A 24,031-nucleotide genomic window follows, 5' to 3' on the forward strand; every position below is an offset into this window, starting at 1 on the left:
CCTTTGCTTTCAGTATCTGGTGTGACCCCCTTGTGCAGCAATAACTGCAGCTAAACGTTTCTGGTAACCGTTGATCAGTCCTGCACACCGGCTTGGAGGAATTTTAGCCCATTCCTCCAAACAGAACAGCTTCTACTCTGGGATGTTGGTGGGTTTCTTCATATGAACTGCTCACTTCAGGTCCTTCCACAACATTTCGATTGGATTAAGGTCAGGACTTTGACTTGGCCATTCCAAAACATTTAACTTTTTTAACCATTCTTTGGTAGAACGACTTGTGTGCTTAGGGTCGTTGTCCCAGTCATCTCACCATCACAATTTGGCTCTTGTCAAAGTCACTCATACCCCTTTTCCACCAAATCAGTTCCAGCGCTGGTTCGGGGCCAGTGCTGGTTCACAACTCGTTCAACTTGTGAGCCAGCTGAGAACCAGTTTGCTTTTCCATAGCTCGCGGTGCTAAAGGAAGCCACGTCATTACGTCGTTGTATACGTCAGTTACGTCGCTACGTTTGCATAAACCTTGGCGTGAATATCGAAGCAAAAACAACACGGAAGAAGCAGCAGCAGCAACAACAATAATAATAATGGATGACTTCGCGTTTGTACAGCTGCTGCTTCTCGTCGCTTAAAAATGGCAACCTTTCGCGGTCTTGTTGTCGGTCTTAACAACTCTGCCCCCCCGCTGACGTAAGCGGTTCTTTCCTCTGGCCCAGCATAGAGTTGGTGCTAGCCTGGAACTGGTTTTTCTGGCCCCAGAGCCAGTTCTTTCTCAGTGGAAACAGAAAACCCGGTTCCAAACTAAGCACTGGCCCTGAACCAGCCCTGGAACTGCTTTGGTGGAAAAGGGGCATCAGAGCCTTACGCCTATGTTGTAGTCAACCTCGAGTCCGAGTCCAGTCAAGTCCATAGTGTTCAAGTCCAAGTAATTAAAGAAAATTCCGAGTCAAGTCTGAGAACAAGACTCTGACTGCACCATTTGACGGTGGCTGTTGCTGCCTTGATGTGAAACTGTCTCTGCTGCTGTGTTGGACAAACATTACTGCTCGGCTGCCCCATTTTAGTTAATAGGCTACAGATAATAAGCTTGTTCATCGCTCAGTAAGCCCCGCCCACTATCAACAGGGCAAATAACATGAAAGAGGGTTAACACTAGCTAGTTCATCGCTCAGCAAGAAAGCCCCGCTATCAACAGAGCAATGAACATGATGTCATACTTCCTTCTCTGGGTGGAGTCTTGCCAAATGATGAAGTTCGAGGTTGTCCCTGTCGTCTCCTCGATAGTTCTTCTATATATGGAACACATAGCAGTGCATTTTTTTTCCCCCACTGCATGAAAAAGAAGAAACCTTTGTCACATGCACGCTTCAAGCACAGTGAGATTCATCCTCTGCATTTAACCCATCTGAAGCACTGAACACACGCGTGCGCACACCCAGAGCAGTGGACAGCCATACTACAGCGCCCGGGGAGCAGTCAGGGGCTAAGTACCTTGCTCAAGGGCACTTCAGCCCAAGGCCGCCCCATGTGAACCTAACTGCATGCCTTTGAACTGTGGGGGAAACCGGAGCACCCGGAGGAAACCCACGCGGACACGGGGAGAACATGCAAACTCCACACAGAACGGCCCCCGCCGGCTGCTGGGCTCGAACCCAGAACCTTCTTGCTGTGAGGTGACAGTGCTAACCACTACGCCACCGTGCCGCCAAGTCTGTAGAAGCAAAGTGGACAATCCTAGGGGCGTTTTCTCCAGGCATTTTAGCACCATTAACATTAGTTTGTTCCTGAACATGACGTATGAACAGGTGAATGTGCATTCTCTTGCACGAAATTAGTGTAAAAATTAATGTAGATATATCTTATGCCAAATTATGGCATGTTACAAAAAAAAAGGAAAAAATCTGAGTCCTCGTCTCCAATTTACAAGTCTGAGTGCAGTTAATACATGAGTCCGAGTCATCATTGCTCAAGTCAAGTCACGAGTCCTTAAAATTAGGGCATGAGTCGGACTCAAGTACTCCAAGCCTGCCTTACACTTGCCCATTTTTCCTGCTTCCAACACATCAATTTTGAGAACTGACTGTTCTCTTACTGCCTCATATATCCCACCGCTTGACAGGTGCCATTGTAACGAGAGAATCAATGTTATTCACTTCACCTGACAGCAGTTTTAATGTTACGGCTGATCAGTGTATGTGCTGCTTGCCTCTGCCTGTCTGAATAACAAACCACAAGAAAGAGGTTTCGTTTTTCAGTCAGGGATGATGAGGTCTAATCTGCCCCCTAGTGGATAAACCTTTTAATCTTCCAGATACAACAATTGATTTATTTTTAAATCAATCAATCTGGGGACTACACTGGCAACTCTCTCCTATGGAAAGGAGCTAACATTGTCCGAAAAGTCACTAGATTTGTCTGAAAAGTCTAAAATCTAGCAATGAAGTTGCTAATTTGGCAACAGTGGTCACCACAATGACTAATGACATGACCAAGAACAGGACATCCCTCAGAAGATGATGAAAGGATAAGAAGAGCAACAGGGAGGCTACCAAGAGATCAACGGCAACATTAAAGGAGCTGCAGAATAATCTGTCGTGTAGTGGCCAGTCCCAGCATGTTCTCCATTTCTGGGCTATGGAGAGATGGAAGCCCTTTTATCATGGAAGAAATAAATCCAAGGCCATGCAAATTGCTCCAAAACATGTGGCAAAACGTGTTATGGTCAGATGAGATTAAGTTAGAACTTTTTGGGCATATTTATCCCCAAAATAAGATGGCTTATCACCCAACGTACACCATACCCACTCTACTGAAGATGGAGGGACCAATGTTTTTGGAACGGCCCCGTCAGAGCCCAGATCTAAATCCTACCAAAAACCTGTCATGTGACTTCGAGGACTGTGCAAAGGACTGTGCGACTCTCACATTTTGATAAATCTGGAATATTTTTTCAAGGATGAGTAGAATAAACTTGCCAAATAAAGATGTGCCAAGTTGGTCGACTCTTACCCGAAAAGACTGAGTGCTGTATTTCAAACGAAATGTGCTTTAACTAAGTATTAGTTAAGGAGTGTGCACACGTTTAGTATTGCATTTTTTTCCCTTCCTGCTGTCACATTAAAGGCAAAAGGTGTGGTAATAGTCATCTTCGTTTTATTGTTTAAAAAAAAAACAAAAGGGTGTGTAGGCTTTTTATATCCACAGTAATAAGGTTGTAACAATAGGCATATTGACATTCTTTTTTTAAAATACAGATTTGCGAGACAATATATACTGCGAATGAAGTAGAGCAGCAGCTACAGTCCATAATTATCGACACCTTTTCAGATTTACCAATAAAACAATTTTACAAAGGCAAGTTTCAGTTACAACAGTTATTATTGGTTAATTAATCCAGTGTTTCCCAACCTTTCTTGAGCCACGGCACATATTTTACATTTGAAAAATCCCACGGCACACCATATATATATGAAATATAATGATAATCTAGTCTCAATTTACTCACAGTTTCCTTAGTGGGAAACCTGGGCCTGTTTAGTTGAACACAAAGCTGATGTACTCGTAGGAATTGAAGAAAGACACACACGAAGATCTTCAACAGCTCTGAGTCACTCTCCTTTTTTAGTTTTTATAGCAGTCATGCTTGAAAAGACCAGCTCGCATAGATAGGTTGTGGAAAATCACCTTTTTTGCTTTCTTCTGACCTCTACTCATACTAGGGCCTTCATCTGGGTCCAGAATTTTCTCCAGGGCCCAGTTTGGATTGTGTACTTTTTTTCTTTTCAAATATTTATCTATTGCTATCACCGCTGTCACACCTGAAGCATTACTAATTCTATTGTTTGAATGGCAACAGGTAGATACACAGGTTAATTAGCTACCTGCTGCCATCTATTGGAAGTGTATTTAATTGTTCTGCCTGTCACTATACGTCGCTGGCATAGATGAACGAAGACCAATTATTTGCAGTAAATAAATAATTTTTGGAACAATTAAGTGAAATTGGATAATGTCCCACGGTACACCTGATGATCTCTCACGGCACACTAATGTGCCGCGGCACAGTGGTTGGGAATCACTGAATTAATCAAATCAAATCAAGTTTATTTGTACAGCGCTTTTAACAATAAACATTGTCGCAAAGCAGCTTTACAGAATTTGAACGACTTAAAAACATGAGCTAATTTTATCCCTAATCTATCCCCAATGAGCAAGCCTGTGGCGACGGTGGCAAGGAAAAACTCCCTCAGACGACATGAGGAAGAAACCTCGAGAGGAACCAGACTCAAAAGGGAACCCATCCTCATTTGGGCAACAACAGACAGCCTGACTATAATATTAACAGTTTTAACAGGTATAACCCTCAACTGTCCTCATGGGGCCGTCCTTCACAGGAGTGGGGCGATAAAACTCCGACCAGACACAGGGCACCAGGATGGATCAAGCAGGTCCGAGGGGCAGAAGAGGCCAGCATCTCAATCCCAGGATCAACATGTAACTCAGAGGGACAGATGGGGGGGGAGAGAAAGAAAACACGTTGTTAGGTATGCCCTAAAAATGACAAGTATTAAATCTGTGTGGTAGGCTCGCAGAGACGAGAGTCTTTACATCAGGCATGACGCACAATGGCATGTTAATATGGTAAAAAATATATCATGACCTGCTCTGGCTGGATGCTTGATTGGGTGATGGGAGCACACTCCTCAGCAATGATGAGATGCAGATGGGACTCTTAGGCCTGGCCAAGACAATTCAGTTACATTTCACCGGGTCTGGGACATGCGACAGAATGTCTGACGGCCGATTCCCTGCAGGCTACGATAGTCAGTCGAGGTCCCCACCGTCTCCACCAAAAGATTTCCTGTTGACTCCATGTAACTCAGAGGGACAGATTTGGGGGGGGGGATTAATCAACCGGAAGACACCCCCCCCCCCCCCTCGCCCTTTGATCTTGTCGTCTGATGACACAGCTCGTTACCTGAGGTGGAATTTTTTTTAGCACGATCAGCAATTTGAGGAAAACCCAGACGTTGTCATCGCAGGTAAACATGGTGGAAAGATCATGGACATGTTTTACTTATCAAATTCATCGATATTTCATGATCTCCTGGTCAAAACCTAATTTGTTTCTTACTCTTTCATTTGACAGTCACCATTTTGTATCTAAACGCTCGTTAGAGAAGACACATGAGGTGTTGATAATAGTGATCACTTTCACCGTTGTCCACCATTATCGACACCCTGTGGAATTAAGCGACATTTACAACTGTTATGGATCGATCTTTGTGCAACACTGTTGAAGTAGATGAAGTATTTAAAAAAAAATTAAAGTGCTGTGATTTATAATAATAATTTTTCTGATTCATAACAGAATGGAATGTTTATAGAGTATTTGGAATCCTATTGCAATAAATAGAATTAGACCAGAATTAAATTCCTAGCATATAAAAAAATGGCATGCTTGAAATATTCAGATTTTTCTATTCCAATCAGAAAATATTTTTTTGCAGTTTGTTGTAAATATCTACCACATATTACAATATCAGTAGACATTTTTATATTTTGGTTCGAGGAATGGCATGCGACCTTTGACCTGGATTTTCATGTGGTTACAGTGTCAATTGCTTGGTGACATTTATTGGTAAACTCCAAAACTAGAAATTAATACAAACAATAACAAATGATTAACAAAATGTGATCTATGAAAATATAAAGTGGAACAAAGATTTTCTGACACAGATTAAACTTATCAGTTCATTTGTTTACAAACATTAGAATCACTTCCTCATTTACGTAAACGCCGACATCGATATATTTATATAAACGATATTTTGTACTAAGTATAGGTCTATGTAAAACAAATTTTGAATAAAAACTCTGTTTTGTTAACTTAATACCACATACCGATTATTTTTTATAAATAATCATCTGGGTGTCAATAACTGGACAAAGGTGTCATGTGATCTGATGCGCTAAGTAATCGGGAATCAACATATTTTTTTTTTCCAGTGGAAGTTTGAGTAATCATTCATGCACAATTTACGTATTGAAAGTCTTTTCTACTTTTGCAATGGCCAAAATATCGTTAAGCTGTCGATGATTAATTGTAGCCGTTGCTCTAATTTGATTTGATTTTTTTTTTTTGCTGTAAAATATGTGTGATAAGACATTCTGACGTGAATGCAAATGGTGTCCACTGTCTCTCAAAAAACACAGCTGGGAAAATAGTTAGACTGCGCTTTTTGGTTTTGCCATTTGGATGCGTTAGTTGATTGGAGCAGCTGTCTGAAGTCCTGTCCCACATGGCAGTGGATTCAGGTGAATCTGATAAAATTTTTTATCGTTTCGGCCTGGCATCCACACGGCACCGGCGTTTTGGTTGCCCCAAAATGATATTTTTTGAGAACGGGTTCCAGAGTGGAAAAATCTGGCAACGGCGCCGTTGCGAAGTCGTCTGGATGAGTAGAACGGATTTGTTTATGATGACGTCACAACCACATGACTAGAACAAGCAGCACTCTCGCGCGCATCATTTGTAACAACAGCAGCAACAATGGCTTTTAAATAATTTTAAATAATTCTTTTAAACAAGTAACTGAACCATTTCTTGAATTTCTTTTTTTTTATTGGATAAGACTGCTTTTCAAAATGTTCTCACACAATATAAAAAGTTTTATATAAATTATATAAAAATGCTTTTCAAAATGTTCACACAATAAGAAAATTAAGTTATATAAAACTATGCACACTAATAAAACTAATTTGTGTACACACAAGGCACGATTTCCTCGCATAGTCGCAGCCATCTTCTTGTTGTTGTTGTGTGTTTGTTCCTGTGAGTGCTTCACGCCGGGTAGAAGAAGGGGTTTATGCGCATGCGTCCTACTTCTATTGTTCTGGTGTCTCCAATGGGACCGTCTTACAGCGCACGTAGAGGTGTGGCATGTGTATTGCATCATTTTCAGCAAGCGTTGCATTGCCATATGTACCTGATATTTTACTGATCCGTTGCCCATGTGGACGCGATATTTTTTTTTACCCGCTAAAAAAAAAATCTCGTTGCCGTTGTCGTGTGGATGTAGCCTGAAATGGAGCGAAGAGGATGCAAGCCAGATCTGAAACAATGCTCATGATCATATACGTCTCTTGTTTGGGAAACACTACTTTCTGAGTATTTACTGATTCTGTTAGTAAGTCAGAGTCAAACCTTCTTGCATTAAACAGTTGCTGTTGCGTCTCCACAGATACCAATGGTTCAGAAGAGCATCGTTGCCAGGTGTGCAGCCTCACATTTTCCACGACGTTCCTCCTCCATGAACATTTGCACATCCATAATGGTGTGCGTCTCTACCACTGTGCTGAATGCAGCAAGCAGTTCTGCCATTTGGCGAACTATCGTAAGCATCTGCGCTGCCATGCACAAGCGGCCACAATCCGGTGCGTCATTTGTACAGCCCACTTTAGAACACAAGATGACCTGCAGCATCATCTGGAGACAAACCACTTTGAGGACAAGTTCTATCAGTGTGATCTCTGCAAGCGCATTTTCACCAGCATGGCAGAATGCAAGAAGCACGTGCAAACGCACAAACGGCGCGCAAAACGCTACCCGTGCCCAAAATGTGAGTGCAGCTTCCGCCATCACAGCGCTATGCTCTACCATCTCAAGCGACACAAGAAGGGCATGTTCATCTGCACTGACTGTGGCCTGGCGTTCTCTACAAAAGCCGTCCTCCTCCGCCACAGCTTTCATCACCTGGGCGTTTTGCCCTATACCTGCATACGGTGCAAACGCCATTTCCGTTTATCAACCCAGTACATGAAGCATGAGTGTAAACCACAGCAGTTGCAATGTGTGGCATGTCTCGTCATTTTTTGGAGCCAAGAGGACTTCCTGAAGCACAAGAAGGACACGGGTTGCTGGGGTCATCAGACAGCTCTCGGCGCCAAGGCAAATGTCATCCGATGTATGGAGTGTGGACAAGTCTTCAACAGTTCAGAGGAACTAAAGAAGCACGCCGGGATGCATAAGAGGGTCATGAGGTGCTCGGAGTGCGGGATGGGTTTCCGCTCATCCATTATGCTCATGTCGCACATGGGTGGGCATGCGGCTCAGCGGCCATGCCTCTGCCAAGAATGTGGCCTGGGCTTCTGTCATCAACAGGCTTATGAAAGCCACCTTAAAACCTGTGGGCTTGTGAATCCAGCAGAGGTAACCACATTTATGTTTTTCCTTATATATTAATATACATAATATAATGATAATTGCAATAGTATTGTTTGTATATTGTACATTTCAATTTTGATTTTTAATATCATTATGCTTTATATTATGATAATACTAGGTCATTGCAATTACTGAACTTCATATTTTAACAATTTTACGTTCCTTATATAGGTTATCTATTAAAATATAATACATTTTTTTCAATATTTTAATTAGCTAATCATGTGGCAGCAGCACAACATATAAAAGCATGCAGATACAGGTCAAGAGCTTCAGTAAACATGTTACCATCAAACATCAGTCTTTTTACTCTCTCTCACTATACCTGCAGTTCTCTTTTGCAGAACAGACAGTCCGTCCTGCCCACAATCCTTTATTTTATTTTGTTTTTTCTTGTTTTTGTAAAAATAGTGCAGACAATAGACACTGTTTGTCTCTCCTGTCTATTTTCATGAGAAAGCAGGATTTCGGGATCAGACATGTTTCACCTGTGACTGAATGCCAGTCTCGATTGATTGTTTCACTGTTATATCCACAAAACGACAGGTTGCAAGTTAAGTTGTGTAGTCTGAGCAGCCCAGCATTTCTGTGATTTTGAAATTTTTCTATTAGGCATTTAATGATATATCGTGCAACAATAAATTGCAGTACAAATTAATGACTATTTGAATTGATTAAATAATAATAATAATAATAATAATTATTATTATTATTATTATTATTATTATTATTATTATTATTATTATTATCATCATCAAGCTGTATAATCTCTTCATTTGTCCTGGTTGTAATTGTGTTGTTTAGACAGCAGAGGAGCAATAATATACAATAGCTGAAATACATGTAACATCATCCTAGGTGGAAGTAATGCAGCTCTAATGCTGTAAAAGTAAACAAAACAGATCTAAACTGGGAAAGAGCAGTTGTGTGATTGACTGTACAAATAGATTTAACAAGAAATCGGAGTTCTCTTTTTACAGCCTGCTGAAAGCTAAAGAGAAGAAAAGGAGGTAGTTTTCTGTTTAAGATGACTAAAGCCTTCACAAATGTTCATCAAAGTTTATTAAGAAAAGTCCTATGTGTTAACATTTTTCATGTTTAATAAATGAAATGTGTTAGTTTGTAGGCTATTATTTTACAAATGTTGGTAAATAATTGTTGGCTATGAAGAAAATATTTTTTTAATTTAACAAAAGGAATATTTCAGTTGATAAAGAATAGAAAAATAAATGATGCAATTTTTGGTAACAAAATTCTCTACCTTTAAAGGTAGACTGCGTTTCAGATTTTAAGTTTAGGTCGTAAAAAGAATTTTCCCTGACACCCAGTTATTTTTACTTGATAGACTGAAAGCTACTGAATTCTAAACACAGACTTCCAGTTTTATTAGGTTTTTTTTTTTTAAATAGAACAATTAATGAATTTAGGGCCATGTGACCCTATTTGTTCCTGTTTCACCATGATGCAATTCAAGATACTATGTCATGCATCATATGGTGAGCTTTCTCCATTTGCACAAGGCATTGTGGGATACAAATTTGAAATGGGAGAGAAAAATGGAGGACGCGCATGAAACGTGAAAGACCAACTACGGTAACAGAAAACGAGAAGAAAAGATGTTATGATGCGAAGGAAAGGAAACGCAGGACCAAACTAATAAATATCAGTGTTCAACGAGCACCTCGGTGTGACTGGCTGTTCGTTTAGCAGCAGAATGATGCAACTGTCAGTGCATGGTCAAAGGTAAACCTGCGCATGCACACATGGACTCCCTCGGTCTGCTTGACTGCGCGAAGCGAGCGATTTCATGCACGTTATTTGCTTGGGAATCCCCTCAAATTAAATAACTTCCCAGCCACAGAATGGCCTGATATTCTGTGAGATATTACAGAAATAAACATGTATCACAACGACCAAATTTCAGAGGGAACTAAATGAAATCGAAAGGCTGTCTAGCTTTAATATTTTTTCAAAAATTATGTGAATCTGATCATGAATTGAGTGAATCGTTACATGCCTACTGTGTAGTGTCCACTGGTCATTGGTGTAAAGGTGCACTATATGCACCACTTTAAGAACACGCACATAAATGCGCATGTGCGCCTGAAGTGAGCAAATCAGAATCGCCATTATAAATCGGGAAAGACATGTCAGTAGCATAGTTAATAAGCCTAATCCTCTGGAAAGTTGATAGCAGGTGGCGGACTGGATAAGAAACGGGTGCTGCTGTGCCTGAAGTTGTCAGGCATGTTGACTATTGTGTCCAGCTTGGTGTACAGTATTTGTATATGTTTGTGTAACATGTATGCAATACCAGCCGTGATGACCCAAACACTAAGGAGAAGTCCCAAAGCAATCAGACTCACGGGATGTCCTAAATCAGGCGACTGCCTGGCTTGATGGTGGGAGAACATAGTTGTGAGCCCAGCTGGGTTCAGACTGAATTTCACAGTTTTGGTCCCTTCAGCTATAAATTGCTGTTGAAGGGTGTCCTCAGTCTCAAGATTGTGATCTTGAAATGCATCAGTGATTTCGGTTTCAGTGTCATACTTATCAGTGTTAAGGTAATGTAGAGTAATGTCACCTATGTGAATGATGGAGTGAGATTTTATTGGTTATCCCCCCCCCCCCCCCCCCGCCTGCCCCTTGGAAGTGAGGACGACTCAAAGGATTTGATTTGGTTAATGTGGACCTCAGTATCTCTGGGATCTCGAGACCGGTTTCTGTATGCGTGGGTTGGAGGTCAAGCTCTGCAGAGGCTTGGGTGCCTGGAGAGCTTTGCTGCTCCGTGAAGGCACTGATTTTATCACAGAGGGCTTGCGTGCATTCAGCTGGCTCTACAGACTGTGGAACAGCAAGTTGGGTCTAAAGTTGATCGCGTCTACAGTCAATGAGTGGGGCTAGCCTGCCCAGCAAGTCTTGACCAAAGAAGAGCTGCTCGGTATCAATAGAACAAATGTAAACTTGGATGGGTGTAGATGCACTTAGCATTACCCTTCCTGACCAGATCACCTAAGAACTGCATCAGAGGTGGGTATTCACTTTTACCACCTGAGAGGGCTCGGTGCCTGGGTTTGTGTCTGATACCTCATCTGGACCTCCTCCCCAGCCCACAAAGTAGACCCTTGGGTTGGAGAGGGGTCCCGGCCCAGTCATGCCTACGGGGGGGGGGGGATTTGTCGCCCTTCTTGGGCTCACCGTCTGAGTTTTTAGGGCTTAACTTAACCATCTTGTCCAGCTATTCAGTGACGCTGGTCGTGAAAGCTTTTAAAGAGTTCCACTCGACACTGGGTTCAGTGTGCTGCACTGTTCTATCCTTTCCCCAACTTTTATTTCCCCGTCGCTGACCATTGGGACAGTTGTTTTGTTTCCTGTCAGAGGCAGGATAACGGTCCCGTTGCCAGCTGCCTTGTTCCCTCCAGGATCGTTTGCTGCGCAGGTGATCATGGCAGCTCTGATCACCAGTGACCTGCCCACGGGCCCACCTGGATGTATATGCCTTGACAATTTTACAAGACCAGTGACTTATCTGGAAAAGTCCTGGGACTACTCAGTAAACTGAACTTTTGTCTGTTGTTGCAGCAATATTGAAGAAGACAAACAACATGACTGAGGTACTTTTGACCATAGCCAGTGGTCCGTACACAAACGCATGTTTGTTCCTTTGTTTCTTCGCTTCCGCCTGGAGGCCGTAGTGTCTCTTTTTAATATCGACGGAGCGTCAGTCAGAGAGCGCGTGCTGCTCAGAGAGAGAGTGAGACGCGTCTGGTTTTGGGAGGACGGAGTTGCAGGGCACCGGCAGCCACGTGCGTCTGCAGCCTTGGTGAGGCGTTCGCACGGTGGGGTGCAGGAGACTCGTGTTGGGAGTTTTGGACAGAAAGAGTCAGAGAGAGAGGCGCTTATTAGCGTGGCGGTCTGAGAGAGAGAAACTTGCTCAGAATGCCCAATTTATAGATGAGCTTGCATCACGATTTACAGTAGTACACTATCCAATTGTGGCATGGTGAAAGATGAGATGAAACGGACATCGTCCGGGGGAGGAACTGAGGCATTTATGGGAAATGTAGTTGCGGAGATGTGCTGTACCTACAAGTGGTAGGTATTAGGGATGTTAACCGATGACCGTTTGACCGGTGGTTGACCGAATCAACGTCAACCGGTTAATTTTTTTTGGTTGTCGGTTAAAAAAAAAATCAATCGTTTTGAAGCTGCCGATTTTGGAGCGGACAGCTGACAAATCAGAAACACCCATTCAGTCATGTCCCGCCCCAGTTAAAGACAGCTGACAAATCAGAAACACCCATTCAGTCATGTCCCGCCCAGCTGCCACTCTGTGAAAGAAAAGTGTAGACACCGGCTTTTTAGCTTACAAATTACTATTTTTTTTTAATTATTAGAAGGCACATCGAGTTTAGTCCTGCCTTGGCCAGTGCATTCTGAAAGTATGTTTCGGTCTGTAGCCAACAATGCATGTTATTGCAGATCATATCTCTCCACACAAACTAAAGGCGCAGATGCCGACTTTTTTTTTTTAATCGCGCAGATCCGTTTGGTGGTGTGTTTTTTTTGGGGGGGGGGCGTTGGAGTGTCTGATTGTAATTTCAAGGTGGATTCTGTATTAAAATTACTAAATAGGCGGGTGCCGTTGCAGTCCATGAGGCGTGGGGGGGTTAAAGGAGGGCAGTGGATCAGGGGGCTGTGCGCGTTTGCGCGGAAGCTGCGCAATCAGTAGATCAGAATGCGCACATTAAATTTTGCGCGGCTTCAGCGTGGGCGCGCGCGGCTTTCTGATTTGCTGTTTTCTTCTCGTGCTTGTACTTCCTGTGTTTCGTGGACTGTGGCGGCATTTGCTTATATGCAGAATTTGCTTTGATGAAGTTGTGGTCGGACGCTCCAACGCCCCCCCTTGGGAAAGGAAGGTCGGATCTGCGCGATTCAGCCGTGGAGAGGGCGGCATCCGCCAAAAGGCGCGCTGTTTGCATCCCTGTAATAATTCCAATTCTAGAATTTTAAACTCATAGGTTAACCGACTTTAACCGGCTAATGAGGCTCGGTGGTCGGTCAAGATTTTTTTAGTTTTCGCCATCCCTAGTAGGTATGTCATGTAAACCAAATTATGCTCCCCCCCCCCCCCCCCCCCCCCCAAAAAAAAAAAATCCTTTTTAATTCCAGCTTGTAATGCAACAAAACAGTACAAACACCAAGAGGGATGAATACTTTTGCAAGACACTGTATCTGCTATTCTGTCTGTTTAGTGATGAAATGCACTCACAGAAACTAAAAATAACCTTTCTAACAATGTTTTTACAGATTGGCACAAAGAAGCAAAAGCCAAATGCAGAGAAGAAGGAAGTCGTTATTGCTCCTAAAATCAAGGAAATCGTACCACAGCTTGTGCACTTACCTCCAGCTGCAGTGGTAAGTGGCCGAACAAAACCTGTGTGGGGGTGGGTTTTTGTTTTGTTTTTTTGTTTGTTTGTTTTTTTAAACCTGGGACATTAAGACAGAATTCACTTGTTGTGATGCAGTCTGTGGCATTAAATATCAAATTTGAAGTGCAGATGAGTCACGTGTTCATCCAATTTATATTTAAATTTTGTATAAACAATATATTGAAAGAAATTCATCGAACCAAAATGAATACAAATGCATCTGCCATGTTTTAGAGTTGATACAGGCCGTCTAGTACTCCAAGTTCAGGTCAGAATGTTCTGGTCCATCTTGACTGAGTGATGAGCTGCTGATAAATCTGACCCTCATCTGCATATTCTGGTTCACATTTACAAATTACATGTTGACACTAAACCCTATTATTTACATTTGAGTATGAGGTACACTCTCAATAATTATAATTACAATATCGATTTTGATCATTAATTAAATGTTGAATATTAAATAAAATACTCTGATGCATGTACAACCCTGATTCCAAAAAAGTTGGGAAAAAGTACAAATTGTAAATAAAAACGGAATGCAATGATGTGGAAGTTTCAAAATTCCATATTTTATTCAGAATAGAACATAGATGACATATCAAATGTTTAAACTGAGAAAATGTATCATTTAAAGAGAAAAATTAGGTGATTTTTAAATTTCATAACACCACATCTTAAAGTTGGGACAAGGCCATGTTTACCACTGTGAGACATCCCCTTTTCTCTTTACAACAGTCTGTAAACGTCTGGGGACTGAGGAAGACAAGTTGCTCAAGTTTAGGGCTAGGAATGTTAACCCATTCTTGTCTAATGTAGGATTCTAGTTGCTCAACTGTCTTAGGTCTTTTTTGTCGTATCTTCCGTTTTATGATGCGCCAAATGTTTTCTATGGGTGAAAGATCTGGACTGCAAGCTGGCCAGTTCAGTACCTGGACCCTTCTTCTACGCAGCCATGATGCTGTAATTGATGCAGTATGTGGTTTGGCATTGTCATGTTGGAAAATGCAAGGTCTTTCCTGAAAGAGACGTCGTCTGGATGGGAGCATATGTTGCTCTCGAACCTGGATATACCTTTCAGCATTGATGGTCTTTCCAGATGTGTAAGCTGCCCATGCCACACGCACTAATGCAACCCCATACCATCAGAGATGCAGGCTTCTGAACTGAGCGCTGATAACAACTCGGGTCGTCCTTCTCCTCTTTAGTCCGAATGACACGGCGTCCCTGATTTCCATAAAGAACTTCAAATTTTGATTCGTCTGACCACAGAACAGTTTTCCACTTTGCCACAGTCCATTTTAAATGAGCCTCGGCCCAGAGAAGACGTCTGCGCTTCTGGATCACGTTTAGATACGGCTTCTTCTTTGAACTATAGAGTTTTAGCTGGCAACGGCGGATGGCACGGTGAATTGTGTTCAAAGATAATGTTCTCTGGAAATATTCCTGAGCCCATTTTGTGATTTTCCAATACAGAAGCATGCCTGTATGTGATGCAGTGCCGTCTAAGGGCCCGAAGATCACGGGCACCCAGTATGGTTTTCCGGCCTTGACCCTTACGCACAGAGATTCTTCCAGATTCTCTGAATCTTTTGATGATATGCACTGTAGATGATGATATGTTCAAACTCTTTGCAATTTTACACTGTTGAACTCCTTTCTGATATTGCTCCACTATTTGTCGGCGCAGAATTAGGGGGATTGGTGATCCTCTTCCCATCTTTACTTCTGAGAGCCGCTGCCACTCCAAGATGCTCTTTTTATACCCAGTCATGTTAACGACCTATTGCCAATTGACCTAATGAGTTGCAATTTGGTCCTCCAGCTGTTCCTTTTTTGTACCTTTAACTTTTCCAGCCTCTTATTGCCCCTGTCCCAACTTTTTTGAGATGTGTTGCTGTCATGAAATTTCAAATGAGCCAATATTTGGCATGAAATTTCAAAATGTCTCACTTTCGACATTTGATATGTTGTCTATGTTCTATTGTGAATACAATATCAGTTTTTGAGATTTGTAAATTATTGCATTCTGTTTTTATTTACAATTTGTACTTTGTCCCAACTTTTTTGGAATCGGGGTTGTACAGTGTCTTGTAAAAGTATTTATCTCCCCGGTGTTTGTCCTGTTTTGTCGCATTACAAGCTGGAATTAAAATGGATTTTTGGGAGGTTAGCACCATTTGATTTACACAACATGCCTACAACTTTAAAGATGCAAATTGTTGTTTTATTGTGACACAAACAATAATTATGATAACAGAAATCTGGAGTGTGCATAGGTATTCTTTGTACAATACTTTGCGGAGCCACCTTTTGCTGCAAGTCTCTTGGGGTATGTCTCTATTAGTTTAGCACATCTAGCCACTGGGATTTTTGCCCATTCCTCAAGGCAAAACTGCTCCAGCTCCTTCAAGTTAGATGGGTTGCATTGGTGGACAGCAGTCTTCAAGTTATGCCACAGATTCTTAATTGGATTAAGGTCTGGGCTTTGATTAGGCCATTCCAAGACATTTAAATGTTTCCCCACTTCAGTGTAACTTTAGCAGTATGTGTAGGGTCATTGTCCTGCTGGAACGTGAACCTTCATCCCAGTCTCAAACCTCTGGCTGACTCAAACAGGTTTTCCTCCAGAATTGCCCTGTATTTAGTGCCATCCATCTTTCCTTCAGTCCTGACCAGCTTTCCTGTCCCTGCAGATGAAAAACATCCCCACAGCATGATGCTGCCACCACCATGCTTCACTGTAGGAATGGTGTTCTCAGGGTGTTGGGTTTGCGCCACACATGGCATTTCCCATGATGGCCAAAAAGATCAATTTTAGTCTCATCTTACCAGAGAATCTTCTCCCATGTGTTTGGGGGAGTCTGCCACATGCTGGGCTTACCGTCTGAGTCTTTAGGGCTTAACTTAACCATCTTATCCAGCTATTCAGTGACGCTGTTCATGAAAGCTTTTAAAGAGTTCCACTCGACATTGGGTTCAGTGTGCTGCACTGTTCTATCCTTTCCCCAACTTTTATTTCCTCGTCGCTGACTGTTGGGACGGTTGTTTCATTTCCTGTCAGAGGCAGGATAACTGACCCATTGCCAGCTGCCTTGTTCCCTATAGGATCATTTGCTCCGCAGATGATCATGGCAGCTCTGATCACCAGTGACCTGCCCACGGGCCGTTTTAGACTCACCCTGCTGGGTTCTCCACTCACCCTGATGCCGGGTCGGTGACGAGCGGTTTTGGATGGCACTGCTTTGTGGGTGTCCTCCTTGTGAGGACTCGCACCCTTCTAAACCTAATGGTGGCCTGTTCATGCCATGAAGGCTCAACAGTCTAGGTTCGTCTTCTGGTCAGTCTGATGGACGGACAACCATCTCCCAGGTCATCTGGGCCATCTTTCGGATCTCTCATTGAGTGTCTACCCTGCCGACATGATAGCATGAAGTGTGTGCACATGCAGGGGTGGAGGTTATGTAAAAACAGACCAAATTATGGAAGAAACCCCTATCCTCTTCCAGGCCTGGCGCATTACTACCCTGGAAGTAGGCATTACGTAGTTGTCGATAGTACTCTTGCGGAGGTTCCGTTCTCTTTTGTCTAATCTGGATGGCGCTAATTGTCGCTGACGTTTCATCAGTGTAGGGCATATACTCTTCTCGCAGAACTACCCTGAGTTTTGAGTATCTGTTCCAAATTTGCAATGGTTGGGGTTCAGTGAACGCATGAACGGTCCTACTGGTCATTTTCCATATGAGTTTTTAGTTTTTCATGCGTTGTGGCATGGGGCAAATCGGAAAGACAATATTTGACCTCTCAAATATTCATATTAAGTAGTCATTCACATTAGTCTTCCGCTATCAGGGTCAAAACGCTCGATGTCTTTTGCAAGCGAGTCAAGTTGACGCATGCAAAGGCCAGGGGAACTGTCCCTCTGCGCCTTCCTTGATTTATTCGAGCACTCACTCTCGGAACTACTCAAACATGGATATCTCGAAGAGTGGTGCCTCTCTTCGTGCTCATCAGAGGATGAGGAAAAACTTTCATAGTGCATGGACCTGGAGTAACCTTTACTCCTTTTGTCCTTAGCAGTAGCCTGGGGCTTTAGGAGCTCTCCAAGTTCTGGTGAGCGCAACATGGCGCCACCATGGCTGAAAGGGGGGGTTTAAGCACTGCCTGCACCCTAGCGCGGTTCTCGCAGCTTTGTTGGAGGGCCTGGATGTCGGTGTCCTCTTTAACAGTTCTCTCTGCTATTTCAAGCCTGCTGGTGCACTCACTTAGGAATTCATTTACTAACAAGTTCGCTCCACAGACTAAAGTTAGCTTTGTCTAGTCTGTCAAGGCTAGCGCTAAGACCTGAGTTCTCTTGGTGAAGAGCTTCATTTTCCAGGTGGATTTCCTGGTGGTGGAACAGGAAAAGTCTACCTACCACCTCTTGGATGGTGATTTGCTCCACGTTTGGGGTTTCTCACAAAATCGTATTCTCGATTTCCTCTTGCCATTGCTCTGAATTTAGGCTTTTAAGTTCTGCCCTAGCGCAAGCATAAATTTTAAGGTGGTGTGCAACAAAATCAAACAGGGAAGTGGACACTTCTGGGTTTTAAGCATTGTCCTCCTTCTCTGAGGCGTGTGGGGTGCTGCAGCTCATCTTACCTAACTTTAAAAGCAGGAAACTAGCAATGCAATTGGGATTTCTCTGTCTTAACTATTAAGTGTTAGGTAATTAGTATCTAAGAACTGTTAATATTACAGTATTGCGGTACTATAATTGGTTCAAGCACATCTGGATGTATGCTTTGACAATTTTACAAGACCAGTGACTTAGCTGGAAAAGTCCTGGGACTGCTCAGTAAACTGAACTTTTGTCTGTTGTTGCAGCAATATTGCAGAAGACAAACAACGTGACTGAGGTACTTTTGACCATAGCCAGTGGTCCGTACACAGCGCATGTTCGTTCCTTTGTTTCTTCACTTCCACCTGGAGGCCGTAGTGTCTCTTTTTAATATCGACGGAGCGTCAGTCAAAGAGCGTGTGCTGGTCAGAGAGAGAGTGAGGCGCGTCTGGTTTTGGGAGGATGGAGTTGCAGGGCACCGGCAGCCACGCGCATCCGCAGCCTTGGTGAGGTGTTCGCACGGTGGGATGCAGGAGACTCGTGTTGGGAGGTTGGGCAGAAAGAGTCAGAGAGAGAAGTGCTTATTAGCATGGCGGTTTTGATTGATTGCTTTATTCTGAACAGTAAAGAAGACATAAAAACAAACAAAAAAACAACAAAAAATAAAAAATGCAATCATCAAAACATCGTCATAAACAAACAGAATAGCGTAGCCACAAGGCAATAACATAATAATGTTCGGAAAGGATTATGAAGAAGTAAATAACTTATCAAATCCTAACCCTCTATACCACCATTAATCAAACGTCACTTTCCACCATGATAAACTATATATACAAAAGAAAGCAAAATCAATAAAAAAAAAACCATACCAACATGGTATAATATCGACCAAATCATATATACAAATACTTGTTATGCATACAATACATATACACATACCTATAACTATACACATCCATACGTACACAGACACCCATATCATAATTATGCATATTATGCTTATATATTATATACACTTATGCATATATATATATATATATATATATATATATATACATATATATATGTGTATATATATATATATATATATATACATACAAAAATATTCACTTTTTATATAATATCTGTATGTACCCATACCCACATATATACTGTAGGTGCAGTTGGTGTTAAGTGATCAATCTCATTAAATCAGTCTCATTAAATCAGTCTCATTAAATAATACCATTCATTTTGGTGCTTAATAATAAATTACCAAACAGCTAAATTATGGTATATTCCAAATTATTATGATCACTTACCGTATTACATAACTCATATGCACCTTGGAATTCTTTGAGATTGGATGACTTCGAAAATATTGGTACAACCACAGACACAGTTTAACAGAATAATTGAATTTATTATAACAAAGATAAAGATGAATAATAGCAGTTGAATACATTCAAATATGATATGGTCATATACTTGATGAGTGTGTGTGTGTGTGTGTGTGTGTGTGTGTGTGTGTGAGATTAAAAAAAATTAAATATTAGCAATTGAAATACATTCAACTATGATATGGTCATATACTTGATGAGTGTGTGTGTTTGTGTGTGTGTGTGGCCATGTGTGGAGACAAAAGATTAGCCTTGTGTTGCTAGCTAAGACAAAGGAATGTTATCTTAGGTGTGTTTGTGTGTGGGGGAGGTGACCATGTGTTTCTAAAGGCCTCTGCATGCTCTTGCAACAAGGCTTTCGCAGACAGTTGTAATTTATCGTTGAGCAGGGAGTATAGGCGTGTATAGGCGTGCGCGATGTTATTCACTGCCACAACGCAAGGGGGCGCGAAGTTGCAAAATCGCTAGGAGTAGTTGGTGGGTGTGGTTAGTGGAGTGTTTATCCTCCGGTTACTGAGCAACAGGTCATTCAACACCAACAACAATGGCGACTGGACGAGTCTGCACTTTGATCGAGATATAATGACTAGAACTGGAGTCGTATAGATGCACGTACTTCCTCGATCAACCGCTCTTCGTGCTGCTCCATCTTCGCTCGTGTTTTTAAAAATGGCGGTCTTGAAAACAAAACAAACCGGGGAAGTAGGGAAGCGGAAGTGCGTGTACAGCGGATGTAGAGTGGACCCATCAGAGCCCTCTTGTCTGTGACGCTGTCTGCGAGGCTGTCTGCGGTGGTCACAATTTTTGGGAGGTGTGCGCAGAGAATCTGCCAAGGGGGGGGGCTTCGCAGACGCCATCTGCGAGGACTGGGTTGTCAGCATAAATTGGCCCTTAGTAGAACAAAAGAGTTAGTTTTGATTGCTAGCTAAGATGTGTGTGTGTGGGGGGGGCCACGTGTAGAGACAAAGATTAGCCTTGTGTTGCTAGCTAAGGCCCAAGAATCCTACCTCGTGGAGTTAAGAACAAAAGGGGTGTGTGTGTGTGGCCTGAACAAAAGGGTTAGCCTTGCTGGCTAACGAGACAAAAGAATTAGCCGTGTGTTGCTAGCTAAGGCCCAAGAATCCTACTAGCTTATAACACTACTAAATCCACTGAAATCTTGATGAGATCAAAATATATGTAATAATGAAATTAAAGTGTTAGAAAGGAATAGAGAGCATGCAACCTATCTATTAACAATTGAGAGATCAACACAAATAGAACATTAATCAATTTAACACCGAGTGTCTATAGTGTACACAAACCGTTCCTGAGTTTAAATTCACACTACTTAATAAAGCTAATTCCTAAGACTAGTCTTTTTGCCCAAAATGCCAATCTTACTTCAGTATCTTGCCTCGACGCAAGATTATGAGGAGAGGTTCTGGAGAGACGGAGTGTCACAGTTTGTGGAGGCCTCCGTGAAGCGCAGAGAATTTCTTGGTCCGATGCGTTGTCGTTCGTGAAGAAAAGAGGTCTCTGATCAAACAATGTGCACAGCGCTTTTAGTTAGAAGGAATCCGGTCGCTTCTAACTTTAAATGAACTGCTCTGGGCTGCAGTCATAACGTTACCTTAATAATAAACACATAAAAACCGGTTGTAACTCAATGAGTGAAATAGCACGATTTCAGTAGTTTTACTGTGGCCAATGGTAAACAGAAAAAACGCGCTGAATCTTTCTTCTTGCAAGAAAGAAGTCGTGGTTTCGGACGGTCCGATGAGAGAGTGCCTCTTTATGTCTGTTCCCGCGTGGTTGCAGAGCCAAAGAGGAAGTATGGTGTATTTCCGGGTCACTTATGGGATCATGGAGGAAGTGACATAGGTGATCCCGCCCAGCCGTGACGTAGGTCAACGCGGAAGTTGGTTGATGGGATCTGTAGTTCTTAGGGAGACGGGCTGTTGTACCTACAATCCCCCTTTTGGTCTCAGGGGTATGACGGAGTCGTAGCACTGAGAGCACAGTACCGTACAATCCACATGTCCGTAGTCCTTGAGGCAGCATCCTCTGTACAGTTCATGGTGTCCTGTGAAAACTGTGTAAACTCATGAGTTCTAGTAAGACAGTTGGAGGCAGAGGCATTTTGGGCATATAATCACTCTATAGGCATTTGGGCATATAATCACTATCTAACTAGGTCAGAATCACATCTATAAAGAAACATTAAACACTACATATATACTTCATTTCCTACGCATAAAAAAAAGAAAAGAGAAGAAATGAAGGAAAGAAAAGAGGTGTTAGTGTTTGGGCTGGTAAATGTGACTGGGAATGTTGGTGTATGCTTGTGGGTGAGTGAGGCGTAAAAGCTAGGTGGACAGGATGGGCCTAGCTATCGTCCACCCCCTTTTGGAGTGAGGACTGTTCAAAAGGTTTGATTCGATTACTATGGACCCATCGATATGAGAGTGTTTGATTAGGCCTGGATGTCCTAATGCGCGATACGCAACGGGGAACAGTTTTCCCACGATCGAAAGGTCTCGACCAGGGTGGTAGGAACTTCTTTGAGGCTTGGCTGTAGTAGGCCTTTTGTCCTTTTACTCTTGTTTCGAGATTCTTTTGGGCACATGCAAAGGTTGACTGTAGGTGGCGTTGTAAGTCGGTGACATATTGATGTGCGGTGTATGCAGTTGTGATGCTCGTGTCCTCTGGTTTGTACAGGAGGTGCGGTGGGAGAACCATCTCCCGCCCGGTCATCATCTCAAAGGGAGTGACTCCAGTGGTGCGATGAGGGGTGGACCTAATGGCCATTAGCACCAAGGGAAGTTTCACATCCCAATCTTTACCATGGTGGGTGACATACTTTCGCAGCATGCTCACAATGGTTTGAATGGCTCGTTCAACCTGACCAGAGGATTGAGGGTGGTATGCGATATGGAATTTTGCCTCAGCGCCTAACATGTTCCACAGCGCAGCCATTACACCAGCAGTGAAATGGGTGCCTGTGTCTGAGTCGATGGATAGAGGGAGGTTTTTCAAATAATTGTGGCCACTAGGGGGAATCGCGATGTCGGGTGTTTCGACACCAGACTCGGTGTCCAAAGACATGAACTGAAGTTCATCGGGAATTTGGTCTCCTGTGGCGCTTGGTTGGTTGGTGTTCGCACTAATCTCATCGCAGAGAGCTTGTGCATGTTTCGTGGGATTCAACGGCTGTGGGGTTTTGTTTTGTGTGAAGCTGACTAAGTTTATGTTGCAGGGCTTGGTTGGGATTGGGTCACCTTGTGAGAGCTGTGTCTGAGAGATGGTGGTGAAGACTTTAGTGCACATGAGAGGTGCGTTTTGTGTGTTTGCCTTCACCACCGGGGGGGCCCTACATCCTGACCATCGCCTGCTGTTTCACAAGGATCTCGTCCCCCTTTCACGAGATATACTCGTGGTTCCTGGCCTAGTCATGCCAGCGGGTAGCTTTTGTCATTTTTCTTGGGCTCTTTTGTTTTATCTGTGGAGGGGTCTGACCTCTCCTGTAACAGTTCTTTAATCTCAGCCAACTGGGCTTTCAAAGAGTCCAGCTCTGCGCGGAACTCACCAGGTTGGTCTGAGTCACTGTCTCGGTCACCTCTACCCCTACGTGGAGAGCTATGGTCGGAGCGCTCCTGCCATCTCTGGCCAGAGCGGGGATGATGGTCTTGCCGCCAACCGCTTTGTTCCTTATGACCATTCTCATCTGATGAACGGTTGCCATGGTCACTGTGGCCTTGCCATCGGTCTCTCCTGGCCTTACCTTGCCGATTCTTCCACTCATCCTGGTGATGGCTTGGCAAGGGGCGGTTCGGACCGGGATTTCTCCAGGGGGGGTCCCCCTTTTGGAGTTTCACCTCCTTCTAAGGCTAGTGGGGGCCCGTCGTCTTCACCCTGGAGACTAAGTACTCTGTGTTCATCATTGCTTCTGTCTGTGGTTTTGACAATGGTCTCCCAGGTCATTTGGGCTAGTTGCCTAATTTCCCTCATCGAGTAAAAACCCTGTCGACACGTCAGTGTGACTTGAGTCCGCACGCTTGGATGGAGGTTATGTAAGAAGAGGGATTTGAAGCCTCTATCTTCTTCCAAGCCTGGTGCGCTACTACCCTGGAAATAGGCAGTACGTAGCGGTCTATAATACTCACGAGGTGCCTCAGACCGTTTTTGTTTGATTTGTATAGCACACAATGTCGCGGAGGTTTCATCCGTGTACGGCGCATATTCTTCCCTCATGTAATTGTGAAGTTTCGAATAACTATCGCGAACGTTTGGGGGTAGCGTCTCTAAAAAGGCACGAACGCTGCTACTGGAGGTCTTCCAGATCAGTTTAAGTTTCTCTCGCATTGTGGCTTTCGGCAGGTCCATCAGGTATTGGTCAATTTCTCGCAAATAA

At 43.1% G+C, this 24,031-nt stretch overlaps 1 protein-coding gene across 3 annotated transcripts in view; it reads left to right on the top strand.

Moving 5' to 3' along the window:
* wu:fe05a04 (protein suppressor of hairy wing) overlaps positions 1–24,031 on the top strand; it is a 72,129-nt gene that overhangs the window by 16,346 nt on the left and 31,752 nt on the right. For all 3 annotated transcript variants that reach the window (XM_060921313.1, XM_060921315.1, XM_060921314.1), the window contains 2 exons: positions 7,242–8,209; positions 13,535–13,642. In XM_060921313.1, the coding sequence (XP_060777296.1) occupies positions 7,242–8,209; positions 13,535–13,642 (1,076 nt within the window). The remainder of the gene's footprint in view (positions 1–7,241; positions 8,210–13,534; positions 13,643–24,031) is intronic.

The sequence above is a fragment of the Neoarius graeffei genome, chromosome 5 (genome assembly GCF_027579695.1).
Source record: "Neoarius graeffei isolate fNeoGra1 chromosome 5, fNeoGra1.pri, whole genome shotgun sequence".
Lineage (NCBI taxonomy): Eukaryota > Metazoa > Chordata > Actinopteri > Siluriformes > Ariidae > Neoarius > Neoarius graeffei.